General features: G+C 37.7%; 1 protein-coding gene across 3 annotated transcripts in view; it reads right to left on the bottom strand.

The window, feature by feature from the left end:
• The window catches only part of CDC7 (cell division cycle 7), a 48,563-nt gene that overhangs the window by 15,125 nt on the left and 9,772 nt on the right, over positions 1–23,666 (bottom strand). For all 3 annotated transcript variants that reach the window (XM_064282299.1, XM_003418434.4, XM_010598115.3), the window contains exons 3-11: positions 14,642–14,725; positions 12,744–12,879; positions 9,166–9,259; positions 8,938–9,080; positions 7,713–7,962; positions 6,953–7,048; positions 6,013–6,191; positions 5,123–5,205; positions 2,742–2,891 (exon numbers count right to left, since the gene is read on the bottom strand). In XM_064282299.1, coding sequence (XP_064138369.1) covers positions 2,742–2,891; positions 5,123–5,205; positions 6,013–6,191; positions 6,953–7,048; positions 7,713–7,962; positions 8,938–9,080; positions 9,166–9,259; positions 12,744–12,879; positions 14,642–14,725 — 1,215 coding nt within the window. The remainder of the gene's footprint in view (positions 1–2,741; positions 2,892–5,122; positions 5,206–6,012; positions 6,192–6,952; positions 7,049–7,712; positions 7,963–8,937; positions 9,081–9,165; positions 9,260–12,743; positions 12,880–14,641; positions 14,726–23,666) is intronic.

The following is a 23,666-nucleotide window of genomic DNA, read 5'->3' on the forward strand; positions in this document are numbered from 1 at the left end:
AGATGCTGTCCCTGACCAGCCTACCCAAAACAGCAGTGCCCTCCTCTTCGCTCTTCAGAGCACTCATCTTTGACAGAACATATTCACTATGTAGTCCCCATTAAAATTTAAGCACTGTGAGAACAGACATTCAGAACAGTACTTGGCACCCATTAACCATCAGCTGTTGCACTGGAGTCGATTCCTATTCACAGCGACCCTATTGGCCTCAATAAATGTTTCTGAACGAATTAAATGTTAAGCACGCAAACAGTCAATTGGCTATTATTTTCACCTTATATTTCTTTTTTAAAACAGAAACGTGGCTCTAATCAATGAGTTGACAGCATTTAGATTAATGTCTAGGGTATGTGAATTGTAAACAAAGCAATAAATCTAACTTTGGATTATAAAAAGTTACCTGATTAGTGGACTGGTACCCTAACGCAGAAAAAAAAGGGGGGAGGGGGGCAGGCAGGGAAGGGCCAAAGGACACAAATTGCCAAAAACTAAGTTTGTTGAGGTGTAATATGCCAATCCTTTTTTACTTTTAAACCTACTCTTTTCTGAAAGAAAGTCATAGCCAGAGGAGAATAGTAATACAGCTTTACTCCATTTATTAGGTTACTCTGAAGTCATGCAATAATTTACAATTTATGTTATAGCATCTCTTCAACCCACTTAAGAGGCCTACATTATTTGTTAGTTTGATACTTTTACATGGCCAAAGAGAGGGTTCATTAAACACAGTCATGGAAAATAATTTAAACTAACACAGCCAATGAAAAAGTATCTTGTTACAGGCTACTATGTGTCAGGCATTTTTTTTTTTTGGCTCAAGGTTTTTCTTTTGAATTTATTTGACACAATTCAAGAAGCACTTAATGACAATTTACTATGGGGCCAGTTCCAAGGGTTCAGGGCAGTGAGGCAGGTTAGACACAAGGCAAGAGAAGTACAAGTACTTGCTCTGCTAACCTCTGGCATGTCATTTCTTTGGACCATAACGGGGGGACACTTATAGCTTGTGGTTGTCGAAATGTGCAGTCTTCTGCACTTAGCCCAAAATTATAGTAAGATCTGACTGAAATAACTACATTAAGTCATACTGATAAAGCACAGACAAGTCCTATACGGCCATACTGTTTTTTAAAATATGATAAATAGCATTACGATGGTAAATCTCTAAAAGCCCTTGCCTGCTATCATGGTGCTTGCCCTGGGGGATTTTGTATCAGAAATTGTACTTTCCCTGTTGGCCTTCATTGTAATTTTGACTATAGATGGGGGAGATATAAACTCTTCAACATAATGCTTTTGTGTTGGCTGATAAACTTCATGTTCATAAATGTCTCAAAGTTATTCGATACTGGATGAACGTTTTCTCAATTGAGAATAAAACAGACTTCTGTAAGAACACCATTTCTAAGATGCTTTTCATTCACGGTCATTTTCTCCTTACGCGCCTGGATTATTTCAGTTTACTGTTCACAAACAAAATTTTCTTATGATAGGTACGAGATAAAAATCTACGCTGTAACCGTGCGTTCACTGCGCTACAGAAACATTTTCTGGTAAGCCTCTATCATGGGCCTTTCTTCACAATCACCACAAAGTCTTCCTGGTATATTACATGGCACTGGTGCACGAGCAAGGGATGATTAGTCCCCAGCAGTGATTCTTAACCAGAAGTAGTTCTTGGTCACAATCACTTTTTTTTCAAATTAATAAGTCTGACCCTTCTCAAGACTGTATTTTTCTGAATCTCATTTTCCAGGAAGAAGCGGGGTGGGACAACCATATGTATTTCTTGAAGTGCCTCAGATAATTTTGAAATGTACCCCTGGTTAAGACCCACTGATCCTGGGGTTGGGTACAAGGTAGTCCAGCTACTTATGAGGTGGGTTCACTGAACCTTTGTCCCGTGGAGGTGCTCCATATGCTGTGGCTGCAAGCCAACTCAATGACATCCACTCTTTGGAAAATATTAATTATAATTATGCTTGAGAATAAACACATGAATGGCACAAGAGTTCAGGTTGCTGGCCAGAGCAAGGCTGAGATAATTCTCAGGTCCACTACGAAGTATGCTGCACATCCTAATCTTGAGAAACAAGAACTCATGTGGCTAAGGAGATGACTTCCCATGTCCAATATATTCTTACTTCAGTAAAAATATTCTGTTCATTTCTCTTTTCTGCTATCCTAACCCTAAGGAGCCTGACAACTATAACACATTCTATTCTCTTCCCCACTGCTGTCCTTTATACTGCGTTGTACTTAACTGTTTACTTGTTGGTATAGACTAATATCATTTAAGGCCAGGGCTATTACATACTCAACACCAAGCAGGGCACCTGATGCTTAATGAATATACACCCACACACAAAAAATTATTATTAAAATATTCCTGTAATAATGTCAAATCACAATTACAGGGAGTTAAAATTTTATGCCTTAGTCTTTTGTTTAAGGCTATAATTCTAAACTTTAAATACTGGAGCAATGCAGTACTTTGTGTCTGATAAGTTTGAAGGATTATATGTAGAGAATGAAGATAAATTTTAAGTAATGTTAAACTGGCTTCTTATACAAATGCAATTTATTTTCAACCAACTGAGAAACTTTCTCCCTAAGTTTAGAGAACTTTATGGACATAAGAATATGTTTATTTGTAGAGAGAATTTTGTAATAATTTATCAAGTGATTTGTAGGAAATAATCAAAGGTATTTCTTTTGGTCTGTAATATAAAACTGCTTACCAAAAGTCTTAGCAGCCTGGATAGTTTCCCTGGATCCACGAACAGTCATAATTTGAGCCAAAGCAGTTAAATCATCGCTTGCTTTGTAAAATGGGTATCGCCCACTAAGCAGAGACAGGAATATGACACCTGCAGACCACATGTCAATTGCTGCAACAGAAAACAAACTTTTAAAACTCCCTTATCTACAATTTGATCATCTCAATCAGTAGTTCTCATTTTACTATGTATTAGAATCACCCTGAGAACCTTCAAAATTTCTGATGTCATTCTCAACCCCAAGTTCCTCAGGTGATTTTAATGCACAGTCAGGCCTGAGAATCCCTGATCTAGATCCTTAATATAAAATACAATGCTCTCTTTCTTCAGTAACATGCTAGTAAGTTTAAAAGACTATTTCATTGTTAGAAAACACTAACACACACTTTATAAGATCAAAGGAAATTCAAAAATAGCTATGTGGGCAAAACTTGGGGTGCTACCCAGGAATTATACACTATAAGTAGTAAAAGTTTTCATTTCAGTGAAAAGTACAGAACATCAGAAACTTTTCTTCAATCATGTGCTAACTCCAACTATTGCTATAGAAACTCTAATCCCTACAATTCTGGCAGATAAAATTAGGACCAGCTCAGCCTCATGTAAAAAAGCTCTTCTTTTTTTTCTTCTTTTTGGGGACATTCTCTCCTAGGTGTTGACCTCCCAGCATCATGAAATCATTTGCGCTACTCCTTTGGCCATTGTATCGCCTGCCTTTTTCGTTCCCTTTACACCTCTGACTGATCCTTTGATGTTTTCTCCCCGGCCTTCAGTACTGACATTCCCTCCCCAGAGTACTGACCTCTTTCTCTGTATACTCTCCCTGATGGGTCCCCATCCACCTCACGCCTTTAACTACCATGTGTATAATGATCACATGCAACTGTATTTCCAGCCCAAATGCGTTCCCACCTTCCCTGAGCTTCAGACTTACTTTCATTCCACTAGACATCTCTATCTGGATATCCCACAAATATCTGAAACTCATTATTCCTCAAACCAACCTTAATTTTCCCTATAAACCAGTTAAACCTCCTTTATTTTCCATTTTGGTTACTAGTACTCATTTAAGTCCCCTAAGCTAGAAATCTGGTAACATCCTAGATGCCTTTTCCTCTCACCACCCCTTACCCAAAATCCCACATCTAATTACCCACCAAGCTCTGCCTCTCCAATCCTTCACCTTTCCATTCCTACTACCAACACTTCATTTAGGCTTTTATCATCTCTCACCTAGACCACTGCAGACCACCACTCTCCAAAATACACTCTCTCTGCACACCTGCCAGAATGATCTACCTCGAGTCCAACATTGCCATTTCTTTCCCTTGAATAACTTTCCAACACCTACAGAATATAGTCCAAGCTCTTTAAGAAGTATGATCTGACCTTGTCTACCCCTTTCTCCAAGCTTAATTTTCACCATTCCTGGACTCGTACCTTATATTCTAGCAACACTAAACTTTTAGTCTCCTGCACGACTAGACCATGCTGTTTCTTGAGAGGAACTTGAGTTTTGCTGCTCATGTCTCAGTGCCAACCTCCCACACCAATTTACATTCTCATCTCGGCGGTCTTCTCTTTCATGAATTTCTTTCCATAATCCCTCAGGTTAGGTTAGTTAGACCTAACCCTAGAATGCTTTGTATAAAAGTTTATCATTGTACTCCACAGATTACCAAATTTGGGAGTGCATCCTGACTAGAGTGCAAGCAGACTGGCTTATGCATTTTTGTATCATTTACAGAGTAAACACGTATGTACTAAATACATTTCCTTAAAACCCATAATCCAAGTGAATAGCAGGAATCATCTACTCAATATGACCTCTACTAGGTTCTGGTTACATGACCACTTTCTAAACTAAAGAAGACCTTTTTTCTTTTTCAAAAATCTACTAATGCCATTATTATACTGTTTTCACCATGTCGAATAATATAATCATACACAAAACAATATCTGCATCACAGAAGACTTTTGATGTATCATGCAAACAAATGAAATGCTCTAAGCCTTAAACAAGTTGCAAAAACTACTAAATATACCACCACAAAGGTGATATTAACAAAATTCCTGGTAAGATCATCTTGTAAGCAGATACACAAAATGCAACCTACAGAAAACAAATGTAAAAGAAAGTAACACTAATTTTAGTATTGGAAACTTTCATAAAGAACAGTAATATCTCAAAAACGGGAACGCCACACTGCTAGACATGCTTGCATAACTTAATTAAAAGTAGAAAAGCACAACTATTAGTCATACCAGACAATGACCAAGGAACAAAATATATCTGGGACAATCCAATTTGAATTAGGTTCTGTAGTTCCACTGCAGCATACCTGTAGTTTGATTAGGGCACTTGGTCAAGACCTCTGGTGCTCTGAATCCTGGTGTACCTGCCCTCGGGGCAACTTGTTGCCGCCTTATGATAAAGAAATGAGATTTTTCTAGTCATGTGAAAGTTTAACACTTAAGACTAAAAAAATAACATTTATTTAGTTTACAGTAAATTTTAACTTGGCATCTACTTAAAGTTATTATAACGCAAATGATAATCCAGGGTGCTGAATATCCTAGATTTTATGTTTGCTCCCCCCTCCCCATTAGTTCCCTGGTTTTATGCCAGAAAAGTTTTAAGGCCAACTTCCAAGCATAAAAAGAGGAAGTAGATAATGAGAGCCATAATAGAAAAATAAAATAGGTATTCTGAGGTATAAAAAAATAATTTCAGTTTGGAATGATTAATTACTGATATACTTATTCACTTATGCAATTGAATTAATCAGAAAAGGCTTAATGAAAGCCAAGTCTTGAAGGAGAGGTAGATATTTACGAGGCAAAAAGTCGGAGGTGGGAGTGAGAGAGGAGCTCCATTATTTGGTTCTGTTTATTCCACACAGACAGGAATAAAGAAAAACAGAAAAGATTACATCAGCAAGAAAAATGTGAGATTGTATGGTTCCAAAAAAGCTATTTCCCCTTTTCAAAATTATCTGCATATAATAGCAAATGTGTTTTCCAAAGAGCATGTGCATGTCAAATGAACAACATATGACAAAAGCTATGATCTGTCTTTCAAGGTACAGCTCCGCCATCAGCGTCTGTGTAGTTCACAGACTTGTCCTGTTCCCTTTCACTCAACTATTCAACTGCGCACCAGATTCAATGAAATTTCTAATCTTGTCTGACAATATGCTGGTGATTTTACAGCACCATCAAAGTACGTTACCTTGAAAGGCATATGCTGCAAACTTTATCTGTTGCGTAACAGTCGCAGGTTGGGTTAGCTGGGCAAGAAGTGGTAGTTTTCCTCATCACACCACTGTTCATAACTTTTGTAGAAATAGCCTTCTTTTTTGTTGCTAACTTTCTAGAAAATATATCCACAGTTTTTGACTGCTTCATAAGCTGTAAAAGAAGAGTCACATTTTCTGTTTTCATGATTTTTACCATGCCTTCCAGTGCTGCCATGGCAAAAACCAGTAGTGGAAGCATCACTTTTAAAGCTGCTGGATGTGCCATATGATTGTGAAAAAAACAGTTCTCTATTAAAATTTTAAGGTTTTTCTGTGGAATAAAGTTTCATTAAAATTTACTAATTGTCCTAATTTGGTAAATAGTTGACTTATACTTCATTGGCAAGTTTCCTGATATATTTACAGGAGTATAAAACAGTTACGTTCTAGTGTCTAACTCCATTTCAGAACTGTAGACTGCACAATTACATTGGCTAAAATCAGAGTTTCAATTTGTTGCTCATGCAGTCTAGCTGTCACAGAACATTTAGAAACATCTACTGCTAATGACAATTTGTTAAATTTACAAATATTTTTATGCAATTAACTGTGTGTCAGAGCTGTGTTAGGCGATGGGAGCTCACATTCTAGCCAGTAATGAGAGAAAAGACCTTAATGTTCTAAATGTTCCTTGAGTGGAAGAGCAATAACAGTTAGCTAACCAAAAATGATGAAAAATTCTACCAGAACAATTCAGGAAAGAGCTGGGGGAAACAAAAGGTTTAGCTCAATGCTCTAAGCAGTAATACCCTGTGCCAAAGCAAAATTCTACTTTTTAAAAATTGCGGATAATAAATGCTAACTCAGTCATTACCTAAATGGTCTTCAAGGTACGACTGACTGATCATTGCACCATTAAGCTACATTACTTACTTTCACTGCAGGGCTCTCATGTGAAATGGAGCTGTGTATATTGAAATTTCTTTCTCCAAAAACAGAGCGCTGGACAGAAAGGCCTACAGATCCCTCCTACAATACCAACAAAAACAAGGAAAATAAGGATTATATCTGTAACACTTTCTGCCAGCTGTACTCTGCCATAGTTTTGAAAGAGTTAAGTGACATAAAACAAAAACAGCTGCATCCAAGTCATTCTCAGGCACCAAAAACACTTCTGTGAAAGGAGAAAATAGTCTAGACAGAACTCTTAACACCCATACAATGTTATCATAGCCCACAAATATATATACCTAAAAAATTAAAAAAAAAAAACAAACAAAAAAAACACACCTGCATGGATATTATTACATTTTGCTGTGCAGCTAAAATGGAGATAGACACTTTAGAATTTTTCCCCTATTAGCTACTGCTTCTTTTTGAAAAGGATAATTAATCTGAACTTTATAACATGCAGAGAAAATAGATTATTTTCCAATTTTGTCATCTAATTTTGTGATACATGGTAACAAAGATATTATAAATCTACCAATTTCAGTTTTGAAACAGGAAGCAAAATGATTCAGTACAAACTTTGTGAAAATCTAATCAACTGAACACATAACAAATGTTAAAAAAAAAAATTTTTTTTTTTTTTTAATTGCAAGTACTATCCTAGTATTATATCACCCTCTGTTGGATGAAAGAGTACATTTCTGAAACAGTGTTAGCACTTAAGAAATAAAAGAGGCAGAACCTTTCCATCTTTTCCTTGTTTAATCTGAATTTGTGCACTTGTGTAGGGCCTTTTAACAGACGTTTTTGTGATGGGCTGCTGATCCGGCTCTTTAGGTGCCGGGCCACTCAATGAAATCTTGTTTCCTGTGATTATGTGGGACTTATTTTGTGAAGAACTTTCCTGCTGAGCTTCAGACTGGACAAATTTGAGAAGCTCTATTTTCGTATCATGAGTTCCTTGGGCCAAACCAAAGTCTACCAAGGCGTACCTAAGAAACAAAATTAAGCAATTTTACTTCCCTATAACAATCAAAGCTTTAGTAACATCATAATGCTCTCAAACCATATTCATAAGAAATTGTAATTTTTGAGGAGATCAATTAAGAATTTGTCAGACCCTGAAAAAAGAAAAGAAAAACAAGTTTTCCAGGCAAAGTAAGCATTTCATAGCTAATTATAGGGTCTTTTATGAGTTGGAACCGACTAGATGGCAAAGGTTTGGTTTTTTGGTTTTAGGGTTAAAATTAAGGGAAGATGCATTCCAGTCAGTCAATAAACCAATAAATCTTTTCTTTTTCCAATGATCTGCCACTGATAAGGCAGAAGAGGAATGCAAGCACAATACTTCGCTCTCCGGCGGTGGCAGAGATGGCATCATAGTATGTAAATTCTAATTGAAAAGCTTAAAAGAAATAAACTAAAATTATGGTTTTAAAATCTGATTTAACTAAAGAAGGTAGAAAAAAGCCAGGGTATAAAAGTCAAAAGAGTAAGTTATAGTTCTGTTCTTAATCATACTCAACATGATCAATCCACCGTATAAACAGCAATATTTAAGTAATTTTCAACTTACAATACCTGTATGTATATAATCAACATAAAAATACACATAAAAACAGAACTTAGTGTTGAAACAGAAAATCAGCTATCACGTGGCTCAATCTCCTCATTTACTAGGAAACAAAAATGAAGCTCAGAGATAAAAGACATGCATAGGCCAAATAGAACTAGACCCTTTCTAAATCTCCTGACTTTTAGCTCAGTGAATTTCCACTGAGTCACGGTATGGCCGCACGATATATGCATACTGCTTTGCTAATACAATTTTGTTTTCTCACGGTATGTCTCTTCCCCAATCACAATGAAAATGTGAAATAAATAATCTGTTCAGTATGCTCTATGAGTAAGACATGGTCCCCACAATCTTCAAGTATAAATATTTTCTGGTAACTTTTCATACTCACTTTTTCAGGCGCCTATTGTATAAAAAATTGCTGGGCTTAACATCACGGTGAACAATACCGAACTGATGAATGCGTTTCAAAGCTCTGAACAAATTAAACATATATTCCCGCACTTCTTGAAAAGAAAGAGAATTCAAAATGTCCTAAAATAAAGTTATGAATGAAGTCATAAAATTGTTTTTGATTAAATATTTAGGTAATAAAAACTCAAGAAATACTCAAACCCACCAAAAAGGACTCATGCTCCAAATATGGCATAGCGATAACCACATGGTCGTTTTCCCTAAAGCAGTATTTTACTCCCATGACGTTGTCTTGCCCCCTAGTGGAAAAATACAAAATAAACTTTAGAGAAAAGGTCAAACGAACTGAAACTTTATTCCTGTTTTTTTTTTTTTTTCTAAAACATAATTTTAGCGATACATAAATAATGCTAGAAAACTAAGCTAAAATCATCACCACATAGGATATATGCACATTTAACTGACTGGCACAAGGAGACTGTTTTCTTAAAAAAAAAAAAAAAAAAAAGCACCACTTATAAGGTTACTACAATAATTCAAGTATGAAATAATTATAGTTTTAACTGGGGACATGGCAGTATGAGAACAAAAGGTTGAATAACAAGAGTGAATTATCAGGACATAGCAGATAAGATGATCATGGTAATAAATACATTTAAAAATAATAGTAATTGCTGGCATTTATTAAGCATTCACCATATGCCAAACTCTGTTCTAAAGACTTCATACATACTAACAAACTTCTTTAGCCTTCAGAACAACCCTTGAGGTAGGTGCTATCACCCCATCCCCCTTTTACAGATGAGGAAATTGAGGCACAGAGAAGTTAAGGAACTTCCCCAGGGTCAATGAGTCAGTCACAGAGCCAGGATTTGAATCCCGGCAGTGTGCTCCAGACCTACACTCTTAACCACTATGCTGTACAGCCTCATAAATTTATGAGGAAAATGGGGTAAAGTTATTTTCATGGATTTGAGCTTGAGTGAGTAAAAAGAATGAGGATAACAACAAAATAAGTAGAGAAACCAGGAAAAGAAGCATCTAACTGAAAAACTCACCATTTTGATAGAGATACCTAGATAGGGGATTAAAGTTTAAGTGAAAAATCAGGTAAAAAGTCAGTGTTGAGTATGTGCAGAGAACTGATGCCTAAAGCTGTGAAAATGAGTAGAGAAAAGAGAAAACTGTGCCTTGGAAAAAGTCTAAAGTTGGACAGAAAAATAAGGAAGAAGGGACAAAAAGCTCAGATAGGGACATCACCAAAGTGAGATGTTTTAAAGGAAAGGGTGATCAACGTGGAGCTCAAAGAGAAAAAGGACTGAGGGAAGGCTTTTGGTTTGGTAAAAAGCAATTACCTGGTAATATTTCAGAGAGCAATTTAAGTGCAAAGGAAGAGGCAAAACAAAATTTCAGCAGGGAAAATATGATACAATGGAAGCAAAGCATAAAGGCAATTTGCCTGAAATATCTGGCAAGGGCAAGAAGAAAAAACACTCTGAGAGCTAGAAGGGCAGGAAGATCAGATGAAGACTCAGTATAACATGTACTTTTTTGAGGCACAGGGAAAGGAAAAGTGGTAGATGGAGATACTGAAAGTGTGGGGAAAGGAAGAAAGGACCTTATTAGAGAGGACTAGAATTCATGTAATCATGCCTTAGAGAGGCTGCCATCTCATCATCTATAATAAACAGAGGAGTAGAACAGCGAATTAGTTCATTCATTCATTCAATACTTTGTGAGCACTGCCATGTGTCAGACACTATGTTAATCATTAGGAATGCAAAGGTGAATAAAATTAATATGATTTCTGCGCTCGTGGAGTTTATTACCTAGTGGACAATACAGAAAACAAGCAAGGTAACAAATGATGGCAAATTAGGATAAGGGTTTTGAAAGAAATTAAAAGGTGCTGTGACAACGAAAAATAAACCAAAAAAACCCAGTGCTGTCGAGTCGATTCCGACTCATAGCGATCCTACAGGACAGAGCAGAACTGCCCCATAGCATTTCCAAGGAGCACCTGGCGGATTTGAACTGCCAACCTCTTGGTTAACAGCCATAGCACTTAACCACTATGCCACCAATGAAAAATAGGAGGGTCTAATTTAATTCATAGAAGACCACTTTGAAGCAGTGCCACTCTTGCTGAGATCAGAAAGATGAGTCAGCACACAAAGACCGGGTGCGGTCTTCCAGATGGGGAAACGGCATGTGCAGTGGCTCCACGGTAAGAAAGCTCCTGAGACAAATTTGAGGAACTAAATAAGTTGGATAGTGAGAGAGGTGGGAAGACTGGCGTGAGGTAACGTAGGGAGAGACAGAGAGGTAAGCAAGCCCTTGGTTAAACAGAAATTTAAAAGGTCATGATAAGGTTTAGATTTTTTTTTTTTCCCCCAAAGTACAGTGGTAAACCTTTGAACCATTTTAAGTGGTGGAACTAATATTATCCAATTTATGTTATACACGTATATTTATATTTTAAAGATAACCGTGGCTGTTGTGCAATGATAGAATTAGAGGGAAGAAGAGAAGTAGTCTAGGCTTGGGCTAAGGTGGTACTATGCAGTGGAGATAAGAAGAAATGGATGGGTTTTTAGACATACTTTGGAGGCAGAACGGCCAGGACTTGGCAATTGATGTGGTTTAGGAGAGAAATTGAGAACCGATTTCTAGATTCTTTGTCTGAAAAACTGGGGAAGTCGTGGTGCCATTTGCTGAGCTGGGCAGATGAGAGAACAGGTTATTGCTGTGGGTTTTTTGGGCAGGAGAGTGGATTAACAATCTCATTTTGGACGTATTAGGTTTTGAGGTGTCTGAGGTGTCAAATAGGTGGATATATACACATCTGCAGTTAAGATAAGAGGTCTGAGGATACATAAATACTTTTGGGAAACATTAGTATGTATTTAAGGCCATGTGGAAATGCATGATACTACCTAGGGAAGAATATAGAGAAAAAAAGCCCAGGATCAAGCATTGAGGAACTCCAACATTCAGGGGTCAGGTAGAAGAGGAAAAGCTGGCAAAGGATACTGAAAATGAAAGACCAAATGAGGCAGAAAGAAAACCAAGAGGGTGTGGCAAAAGGCAATGGTTCAAGTCAATTATGTTGAATGCCGCTGAGAGTTCCTGAGACAGGAACAGGAACTGGTAAAATGGCAGTCATGGGTGACTCTAACTAAGGTAGTTTCAGTTTACCCTAGAGGAGAGCAGCCACACTTATTGTATAGCGAAAAGGTGTGGAAGTGAAAACAGTATGTACAGACAATTTTTGAAAAGTCTGGCTGTGAGGGGAGGAAAGAAATGATAGGGCAGCTGGAAGAAGGAGGGTGCTTCAGGGAGGACAAGAGATGCTAGATCATATCCTTATGGTGACAGGAATGACTCCTCAAAGAGACCAATAAGAATGACATGCCAGATGAGTCTCTTGTTTTCAGTAAAATATGAGATGAAGGATGTCAATAATAATTAGGGAGACATGAAATATGAATTCCTCACACTTTATGTTAAATCTGGACCATGGAAGCCCAGGTTTATGATTTGGCAGGAAGGTTACAAAAAGAAGTGGTAAAACAACAGGAAGTCAAGCTAGGCCTCTAGGGAAATCCACTCTAAGAGAATCAATATAAATTGATTAGGTTAGAAGAAAAATGCTACCGAACTGTAAACACCTGACTGAAGGATATGTTTAATTCAGGGTCAATCTCATCATCCCTGGTAACCATTCACTTAAAAATCTTATAAGTTATATACAACTAGTTCAAGTATCTTTAAATTGCCTACCCAGCTACTGTAAGGCACTGAAGTTCAGCCGCAATTCTTATAGGATGACTTGTTGGAATTAAGTGTTTTAGAGCAATTTTCTCTTCAGGTCCTACTTGTAACTGTGCTGTGGCCAAATAAACAGAGCTGAACGTACCTGTAAAACAATTTATTAGATTTTTCATATTTGATGTTTTAAAATGTTAATGAAACAGTACTGAAACAGATCCTAAAAACTGTCTGAAACCCACAAAATTATCAGTCATCTGTAAGTAAATTCATTTTTAATTTTTAATAAATTCTTAACTGTCCTCAGTTCAACATCGGTAGAATCAAAACAAAAAACAAACCAAACCCATTGCTGTGGAATTGATTCCGACTCATAGCAATCCTAGAGGACAGAGTAGAACTGCCCCATAGGGTTTCCAAGGCTTCTTTATGGAAACAGATCGCCACATCTTTCTCCTGAGGAGAAGCAGGTAGGTTTGAGCTGCCGACCTTTTGGTTAGCGGCCAAGGGCTTAACCGCTATGCCACCAGGGCTCCTTAACATTTGTAGCAGGTACGTTAATTTGCCAACACTCCACAGTAAATCTGTTTGACTTGGTTATCACAACCTATTCTAGTATTTTTTTGTAATATTATCCTTTGAACTTTCTTAAGATCAAGGTATTAGTCTGTTAGAATGATAAATTTTACAGGGAAAAAGAAAAAAACCTGCAAAAATATGAGGGCCTTTAAATATAATGTTAAATTGAAAAGTTAAGATTTGGTGGTCAATTAAGTTTGATAAGTACTGATTACAACGAATTAAATAGATTGCTTTACTATAAAACCTTCAGAGCCTTTAACGTGCTTAAAAAAAAAACAAAATCCACTGCTGTTGAGTCGATTCCAACTCATAGCAACCCTACAGGACAGAGCAAAACTGCCCCACAGAGTTTCCAAGGGAACGGCTCGTGGATTTGAATTGCCAACCTTTTGGTTAGCAGCAGAGCTCTTAACCACTGCAACACCCAGGGCTCCTTAATGTGCTAAGTACATCATAAATAACCAAGAGGGAGCTGTAACATGCAACATTTCCCAAATTTATTTAGCCTTAAAACACCCTCCCTGTGAAACAGCTATCAATTTGTTGGGGTGGGGGCACTAGTACTCTCCAGAATAAAGCTTGTGAACCCTAACTTAAAGAGAAAGAGAATTAAATAAAGATCTGCTCCTTACATCTGCTGAGTTACAATCCCAAATCATCTCATTTTATCATTTCTCTGCCCCCACTGACCCAGCCTTTTCTCATCTGACAGTTTTTACTGTTAACAAAAAAAAAGTAATCAAGTAACTGGAAGTTTTTACTATTCAGGCATTTCTTAACATGGCCATCAAAAAGCTCTACCATCTTTTACTTTGTCTTTTCTTTTGTACCTGTGTGCCAAATTCACCCTTCAATCAATCAATATGACTGCTAACCTCTCAATGGTATTTATGTTAATACTGACCATCCTGTAAATATTATACTACTCTCATTGTTTTGCCATCTTAGGCTTCATATATGTTTCAATGTATTATTCTACCTAACTGCAATGGAGAAAGAGGGAAAAAGATTTGACTTCCTTGATCAAATCATCCCATTTGAATCTTAAACTTCTCATTTTAAATAATTATTATGATAATCTAGAATTAGTATATTAATACTTTTAATAATACAATAAAGTAGGACTGCTCATTTTATTAAAAATATTTATTCCTTCATTCATTATAGGAAAACAGAAAAGCTGTTACAACAATTAGTAATATAGCCATGGTCTTAATATTTTAGAAGAATAAGGGGTATATTTTTCAATAAGAAATAATAGTAAGATCAAGATTACATCAGGAAAATAGCAAGGAAAAAAACCTTGTAAAGGTATGTCCCAAAATTACCTTCTCCAATTTTGTCCTTAATCTTAAACACATTACCAAGCTGTGGTACAGCTTCATAAAGCTTCTCAATATCTTTTTTAACACCTATTAGGGAAACAAGAATTTATAGTTATAATTAATGAATGTATAACTGATAGTTTAAAAAGACTTGGCGAAATGAATTCTTGAACATGACGAATCAATTACATATAAAGTTTTAACAAACCCTGAGACCATGACAAGAATAATTAAAACTCCATTAAGCTGCTGTAACTCACACTCCTCTTGGACTGATAAAACTGATAGTAACCAGTATTTTCACACATAAAATTACTGCTCCAGTTAGTTCCCGACTTATGATGTATGCAAGTTATGACAAACCACACTCAGGACCATCAGTATATCTGGAACACTGCATGTTCTTGGGAGGAAGTTATAGGAAAATGCATGCAGGGGATATGGAAAAAAATGCTGAGTTACGTGAACACGCCCCAAGCATTTGATCAGGATAATACGATGGAAGAGTCCTGTGGAAAAAATCGTCCATATGGCAAGAGCCCTGAATTTAGAACTTGATATTGCCGATGCAGAACAGCTCATAGATCATGAAGCAGGGGAAATGACAGGCCAGGACTTGATGAATTTTGAAGAGGAAAGAAATGCCGAAGAAGAAAGAAATAACGAGGAAGAGGAAGCAAAGAAGTTGTTAAAAAAAATTTTACAGTAAAAGGATTAGCTAGAGTTTTTTCTAAACTAATTCAGGAGCTTCAGTTGCTTGAAAACACAGACCCAAACGCTGATCGCTTTGCTGAAGTCGATAGGCAGATTCAAGAAGCATTCAGTGAGATGTTACAAAATATAATACGTAGAAAAAAAAGAAAAGGACCATACAGACAACTCTCAGTAATTTTCTAACTAGAAACACCATGCCCTTTCCCAGGGATAATTCAGATGATCCAGAACCTTTCACAAGCTGAGTTATTACCACGACTGACAAAAAGCCAACATCGTCCTATTCTACTTCATCACGGGGGTAAATGTTTATGATTTGTGTATTTTTTTTTATGTAGGCATGTATCAAAATATATCTGCAAGTTTACATGTAATGTTTCTAATTCCCAAAGACAAATAAAGATCAGATTTATAAACATGCTGATAATAAAAGGCAATAATAACGAAAACTGAAAAAAAAAAGAGGTATTCATCCTATGCCAGAACTGACTGACTACAGAGTCATCGTAAGTTGGAACCCTGTTGTTAAATCATAAAATAAATATCTAAATTTAAAATAATGACAACAAATGTTGGAGAGGATACAGAGAAACTGGATCACTCACATATATATATTGCTACTGGGAATATAAAATAGAACAGCCATTCTGGAAAAGAGTTTGGCAGTTTCTTAAAAAACAATAAACAGGCAACTATCGTAAGACCCAGCAATTGCAGTTGTCGACACTTATCCCTGAGAACTGAAAACCTATGTTTACACAGAAACCTGTATATGAAAGTTCATAGCAGCTTTATTCATAATAGCCAAAACTAGAAGTAACTCAGATGTCCTTCAACGGGTAAATGGTTAAATAAACTGTGCACATCCATACCATGGAATAATACTGAGCGGTAAAGAGAAACTATTGTTACATACAACCACCTGGATGAATCTTGAGAGAATTAATTTGAGTGAAAAAAAGGCTGTCCCGGAAAGTTATGTAATGTATATTTGTATTTATACAACACTCTTGAAAGGATAAAATTCCAGAAATGACGAACAGATTAGCCTGGGTTTAAGGAAGGGGTGGGGGCAGGAGGGAAGTGAGTGTGGTTACAGGGCAACACGAGGAATCCTGTATCCTGATGGTCTGCATCTGACTGTACTCTTGTCAATTACATACTAACAGATATACTGTCGTTAAACAGAATACAACACAATGAAGAACATAAATTTAAAAAAACTAAACGATTTGTGCTGCAATCACTAGGTGGCACGACAAGGACACAACATACTTTTCTTCAAAACTACTTCCTTCCTCAAAAGGTACAAAATCTGATACAACCAACCAACCCATTGCCATGGAGTCGATTCTGACCCATAGCAACCCTATAGGACAGAGCAGAACTGCCCCATAGGGTTTCCAAGAAGTGCCTAGTGGATCTGAACTGCTGACCTTTTGGTTAGCAGCTGTAGCACTTAACCACTACGGCACCAGGGTTCCCCAAAATTTGTGACAAAATCTTAGAGGTTTGGAAAAGTTTCATGTATTGACTATTCACAGTATACCCTCAGAGACGTCTACTAAAGCTCTCAGAAATGTTTATTAAAAAAGAAATATATACACACACACACACACACACACACACATATAAATTACCAAATAGTACTCTCTATCCTTGACAGGTGCTAAACTGCTACTTTTAATATAAGCTTGCTACAAAATAAGGGGAAGCAATAATACAAAGTACAATAAACTACTGGATAGAAAAGAGAGCTACATACCTAAGAATCTTCTGACTTTATTATAGTATCTAAGCAAGCATCAGCTACTTTATCACAATAATACTTGGCATAGTTTAACAGTTTAAGATATTTTCAAAGCACTTTACACACATTATCCTTTCAGATCTCCACAAAAGTACAGTGATATTGGCAGATCAGGATGTATTATTCTGATTTTTCAGATAAGAAATACTACTCCAGGAAGCTAAATCATTTGCCTAATTTCAGAGGTATTGCTGGTAAATCTACAAACTCATTCACATAACAAACACTATGTTTTTAAAAACGCTCAGCAGTGGGCATACCAAAAATGAAGAAATCTGGTACAGCTTTTAGGAGCTTTTAATCTAGCAGAGGCGACACGTATTAAAAGCTCACAATGAGATAACTGTAATAACAGAGGGTAAATGAACTCCTCTTGAGTGGGAAGCCATCTTCGGCTGATTGTTCTGCAGTATTTACCACTTAAAAAAGGTGGAAGAATACATTTTAGGAAGACACTTCAGGAAGAAGAAACTATGTACGTAAAGGCATGGAAAAGGAAAAAGGCATGCATTATTTGGGAGAGATGAAGTTCAATGTGCCTGGAGGAGGGAGGCAGAGTACAAGTGAAAGCTATGGAAGGTTTTTAAGCAGGAAAATGGTAAGTGGAGGACGGATCTGAAGGAGAGGAGGATCATTAAAAGCTGGAGATCAAATAAAAGACTATGAACATCTAGCTCAGTGTTCTGTCTACTTTACCAACCTATCTAAGGAAATGGGAAGAGTTCAGGAAGTAAAGGCAAAAATGTACTTAAATTACCCTTACCTTCCTAACTGCTTCATAAGTGGGTTGGAGAAGCTTCATGGATTGCAATATAAAATTCTGACTACTAGTTTTGGAGATGCAAGCCTACATTAGAATCTTGGCCCCACTATTTACCCGCTGGTATAACCTTCTTTTGGTATACTGTGAGCCTTAGTTCCTGTCTTAGTCATCTAGTGCTGCTTTAACAGAAACACAAGTGGGTGGCTTAACAAAGATAAATTTCTTCTCTCACAACCTAGGAGGCTAGAAGTCTAAATTCATGGTGCCAGCTCCAGGGGAAGGCTTCCTCTTTCTGTTGGCTCTGAGGGAAAGTCCTTGTCATTAATCTTCCTTCGCATCTAGGAGTTTCTCAGCTCAGGGAGCTCAGGTCCAAAGGATGCTCTATTCTCCTGGCTCTTGTTCCTTGGTGGTATGAGGTCCCCCTGTCTCTCTGCTTGCTTCTTTTGTATCTCAAAAGAGACTGACTTAAAACACAACCCAATCTTGTTGTGGGACCCTCAGCTCTTAGTTAGAACAATGCCTGGTACATTTGCTCAATTATTACCATTATTACAGGCATTCAGAGATAGCTGTAGAAAAAGCAAAAGTTTAGCAATCACTAGAGAGTGAAGCCAAAGACAGCATCAACTACCACACCACCTCTGGAAGCCAACACCAAAAGATCGCTTTCAAGGAGTCAGTTGCCAAAGTCAAGTAAATCTTTCCTGGTAAGTGTCGATTTCAAACAGTTTCAAATTCCACAGTGTCACAGGAAAGGCATCACGTATGGGTACTAAAATGGTATGCTTAATTTGACATCAGATTCCTTTGATTCTAAGACAATTTTAACAACGCTGAAATTGGGATGCATCTTACAACTGCTATGGGCCAACATCAAAATTTACAGGAAAACTTAGAAGAAACTCCAGGAAAACATACAGGAGCATTCACTTAATCTTTAAGAGCCAAATGTTGATAGACAGGAGCAATGGAGGTGGTGAAGTGGAACTCAAATGTAGGCCAGCTCCACATTAAATGGTCTTTTTTTTCCAGGAGCCTATTAACAAAGGCTCTGGTGGTTCAGTGGTTAAGAGCTCAGCTGCCAACCAAAAGGTCAGCAGTTTTAACCCACCAGCTACTCCTTTGGAAACCCTATGGGGCAGTTCTACCCTGTTCTATCAGGTCGCTAAGAGTTGGAACCAACCTGACAGCAATGGGTAATAACAAAGGCTTTTTTTTTTTTTTTTTAATGGATTCTTCAAAGAAATTCTGTATCACTAAGGACAGAGGAGGAGCCCTGGCAGCGCAGTAGTTAAGCTCTCGCAGTAGTTAAGCTCTCAGCTGCTAACCAAAAGGTCAGCAGTTTGAACCCACAAGCTGCTCCGTGGAAGAAACACATGGCAGTTAGCTTCCATAAAGATTACAGCCTTGGAAACTCTATGGAGCAGATCCACTCTTTCCTATAGGATCACTATGAGTCAGGACTGACTCGATGGGAGTATATTTGGTTTTTAAGTACAGATGACAATGTTGAGGTGGTGGGGAGGTAGGGCATCAGAGTCTGAGTATAAAAAGTGATTCAGAAGAAAGAGGCCCTAAATGTGTATTTTCCTTTTTATGTATGTACTGGAGATATACCAGTTAGGCAGCATTTCTGAGAAGGACATAAAATGATGAAAGTTTTTAAGAACCTCTTTGCAGTCTTTTTATTACTAAATGTATTACTGAAGTGTTCGTATGCATGTCATAACGTGTGCATGTGATTAATAATACTGAAAGCTTTACAGTAGGATGATACAGAGCCACTCTGTCCACTACTTCCACGTGGCTATTTATTTTAAATTAAATAAAATTAAAAATTCATTTCAGTTGCACTAGTTGTATGTGACAGTGTAGATACAGAAACATTTCCAGTATCACAGAAAGTTCTATCAGGCAGCACAGATAAAGTCTGGAATCTAAACATCTGGATTCAACTCCTCTTACTACCATTAACCACTTAAATCCTCAGTTTCCTAACCCGTGAAACAAAGGGGTTGGACTAGATGAACTTCATGCTCCCTTCCTACCACAACAGCCTATGATTTTCCTATGATTTCCATACTTGGGCACTTCTCTTTGCATAAGGATGAGCTGGCAAATAGGAATACAGATGCTGGTTAATGTTTAGCCATCAACAGAAAGAAAATACACATAATGAGAAAAGATTGTCATGCATAAGCCATGTGAGTGACTCTATACGCTTAATGTGCTTCCACTCATCACTACTGATTTACTACGTACTCGCCCATCTTTTTTTTTTTTCACCCATCTTTACAGAACACAAGATATGTTTATATTAAGGTTTCTTGTCACTGCTGAGCAACCGTGACATTTAACAACAGTAAAACTTTCTGGCAACCAAAGTGAATGTGACATCTTCAAATTCTAAAGTGGGAGATCAGAGGGGACACCAGAAAAGAGCATTCACGTCAAAAGCCGCCAAATAGGAGGTGACGCCAAAATGGCGGAATAGACAGACACTTCCGGCAAGCCCCCTTACAACAAAGACCTGAAACAACAAGTGAAAGGAGTATGACAAGCTAGGAGCCCTGAACATAAAAGGCAAAGTTAAAAAATGAACTGAGCAGCAGGGGGAGGAAGAGAAGGTTCAGAGGCAGAGAGGAGTTACTGGACCAGAATCGCTGGAAGCCCTCACGCACCATTCCTGGAAGTGGCTGCAGCGGCCTGGTACTAGCCTTCAGCCGCAGTTACCTCCAGGAGAAGGAGCCAGCCACACAACCTGCTCCCACCTCTGGAACCAGAGAAGAACGGCGCTCTCAGCAAAAGCTAAGTACTTGCTTATATTTTACCGTGTCCCCCAGCTCCCAAGCCAGTTTCAGCAGCTGTTGATTTCCCTGGGCCTGAGATACATCCTGTTCACTCCCTAGAGCCATCCTCCTGGCCTTGGAGAAGGAATAAATTCACAGTTGGGGGAAAAGATAATTTGCCAGCTCCACTAAACTTGGTAGCTCAGGACAGAAGCGGCTCCTGTCCAGGCATAAACGGTCTGTGGACTTTGAGTACCTTTTCCCCCCTGCATGGACCTATGTGGGCCTATTTCAGTAGAATAGGCCCTTGTTGCCAGACTACAACTGTTTCAGCTGTGCAGTGGAGAGGCAGGTGTTTGACGTTTGACACCGCTTTGCCTGTTAAACAGGGCCCTCACCTACCCACATCTGGGGCCTAAGGACTGGTGGCTCCACTCAGGTCATCAAGCCACCCGCAACCGTGGTCCGAGGATAACTCGTATCTCCCAGTCCTTACAACCAAAAACTCTGGGTGCCCATCTGCAGAACCCACTCACCTGTAGGCTCTAAGGAAGAGGGACATGCTTTCCTCAGAGACACTTGGGGGGCGATTCTTAGCCCCCTGCCTTGTTCAGAGTGTGACCCCCTGCTGCAACCAGATATCGGTACCTATACTAATCACCCCTGCCCCTCTAAGACTGCAGGACAGAGCCTGTACCACACACTTGATGATTAGCTACCTGGACACCTGAGGTGAATCCATACAAGAAAAGTGAATAGACTCCTAGACTTGTATACTTGATAACAGCTCTAGCCATCTGGTGACAGGATGTCAGAGCTTCAAAGGTGAAAATAATCAAGCTAGAACACTCAAGCAACCCATCTGGGCATATCAAAACAAAACAAAGCAAGAAGCTAAGATACAGTAAGCAGACATAAAATAAACTAATACAATAATTTACAGATGGCTCAGAGACAAGGGTCAATATCAAATTACATCAAGAAACAGACCATGATTGCCTCAACAAGCTTTCAAACAAAGAATCTAAGGATCTTCTAGATGAAAGTGCCTTCCTGAAATTATCAGATGCAGAATACGGAAGATTAAGATAGAGAACCCTTCAAGACATCAGGAAAGAAATCAGGCAATACACAGAACAAGCCAAGGAACACACAGATAAAGCAGCTGAAGAAATTAAAAAGGTTGCTCAGGAACATAACAAAAAATTTAATAAGCTGGAAAACTCCACAGATAGACAGCAATCAGAAATTTTTTAAAACATTAACAATAAAATTATAGAACTGGACAACTCAATAGAAAGTCAGAGGAGCAGAACTGAGCAAGTGGAAGGCAAAATTAGTGAACTTGAATATAAAGCCCTTGGCACCAATATATTTGAACAAAAATCAGATAAAAGAATCAAAAAAGTGACGAAAACGTAAGAATCATGTGAGACTCTATTGAGAGAAATAACCTACGAGTGACTGGAGTACCAGAACAGGGAGGGATAGCAGAAAATACAGACAGAATTGTTGAAGATTTGTTGGCAGAAAACTTCCCTGATATCATGAAAGATGAGATATATTCAAGATGCTCATCGAACTCTACATAAGGTAGATTTTAAAAGAAAGTCACCAAGACATATTATAATCAAACTTGCCAAAACCAAAGATAAACAGAGAATTTTAAGAGCAGCTAGGGAAAAGCCACTTACAAAGGGGCGTCAGGAAGAAAAGTTCGCACTACTTAACAGAAACCATGCAGGCAAGAAGGCAATGGGATGACTTATATAAAGAACTAAAGGAAAAAAATTGCCAGCCAAGAATCATATACCCAGCAAAACTCTCTCTTAAATATGAAGGTGAAATTAGGACACTTCCAGATAAACAGAAGTTTAAGGAATTTGTAAAAACCAAACCGAAGCTACAAGAAATACTAAAGGGAGTTTTTGGTTAGAAAATCAATAATATCAGGTATCCGCCCAAGACTAGAACACTGGACAGAGCAATCATATGTCAGCCCAGACAGGGAAATCACAAAAATAAATCAAGATAAAAAAATGCTCAAAACAGGGAAACAGCAATGTTATTATGTAAAAGAAAACAACATTAAAAAAATAAAGAGGGACTAAGAAATGTAGTCATAGATCTTTCATATGGAGAGGAAGGCAAGGCGATACAAAGAAATAAAAGTTTAAATTTAGAAAAATAGGGGTAAATATTAAGGTAACCACAAAGGAGATAAACTAGCCTACACATCAAAATAAAAGACAAGGAAAAAATAGAGACTCAGCAGAAACAAAATCAACAACAACAAATAAGAGGAAAAGATAATATATAAATATAAAGCTACTCAGCCCAAAAAATTAAGTGGGAAAAAGAAGCTGCCTACAACAGACACAAAAAGACATCAAAATGATGGCACTAATTCATACCTATCCAAGATTATGCTGAATGTAAATGGACTAAATGCACCACTAAAGAGACAGAGAGTGGCAGAATGGATAAAACAACATGATCCATCTATATGCTGCCTACAAGAGACACACCTTAAACTAAGGGACACAAACTAAAACTCAAAGAATGGAAAAAAATATATCAAGCAAACAACAATCAAAAAAGAGCAGGAGTGGCAATATTAATTTCAAACAAAATAGACTTTAAAGTTAAATCCACCACAAAGGATAAGGAAGGACACCATATAACGATTAAAGGGACAATATACCATGGGGATATAACCACATTAAATGGTTACACACCCAATGAGAGGGCTGCAAGATACATAAAACAAACTCTAAAAGCACTGAAAAGTGAGACAGGCAGCTCCACAACCACACTAGGAGATTTCAACACATCACTTTCGGTGAAGGACAGGACATCCAGAAAGAAGCTCAATAAAGACACGGAAGATCTAAATGCCACAATCAACCAACTGGACCTCATAGACATATACAGAACACTCCACCCAACAGT

This window comes from Loxodonta africana, chromosome 3, assembly GCF_030014295.1.
Source record: "Loxodonta africana isolate mLoxAfr1 chromosome 3, mLoxAfr1.hap2, whole genome shotgun sequence".
NCBI lineage: Eukaryota > Metazoa > Chordata > Mammalia > Proboscidea > Elephantidae > Loxodonta > Loxodonta africana.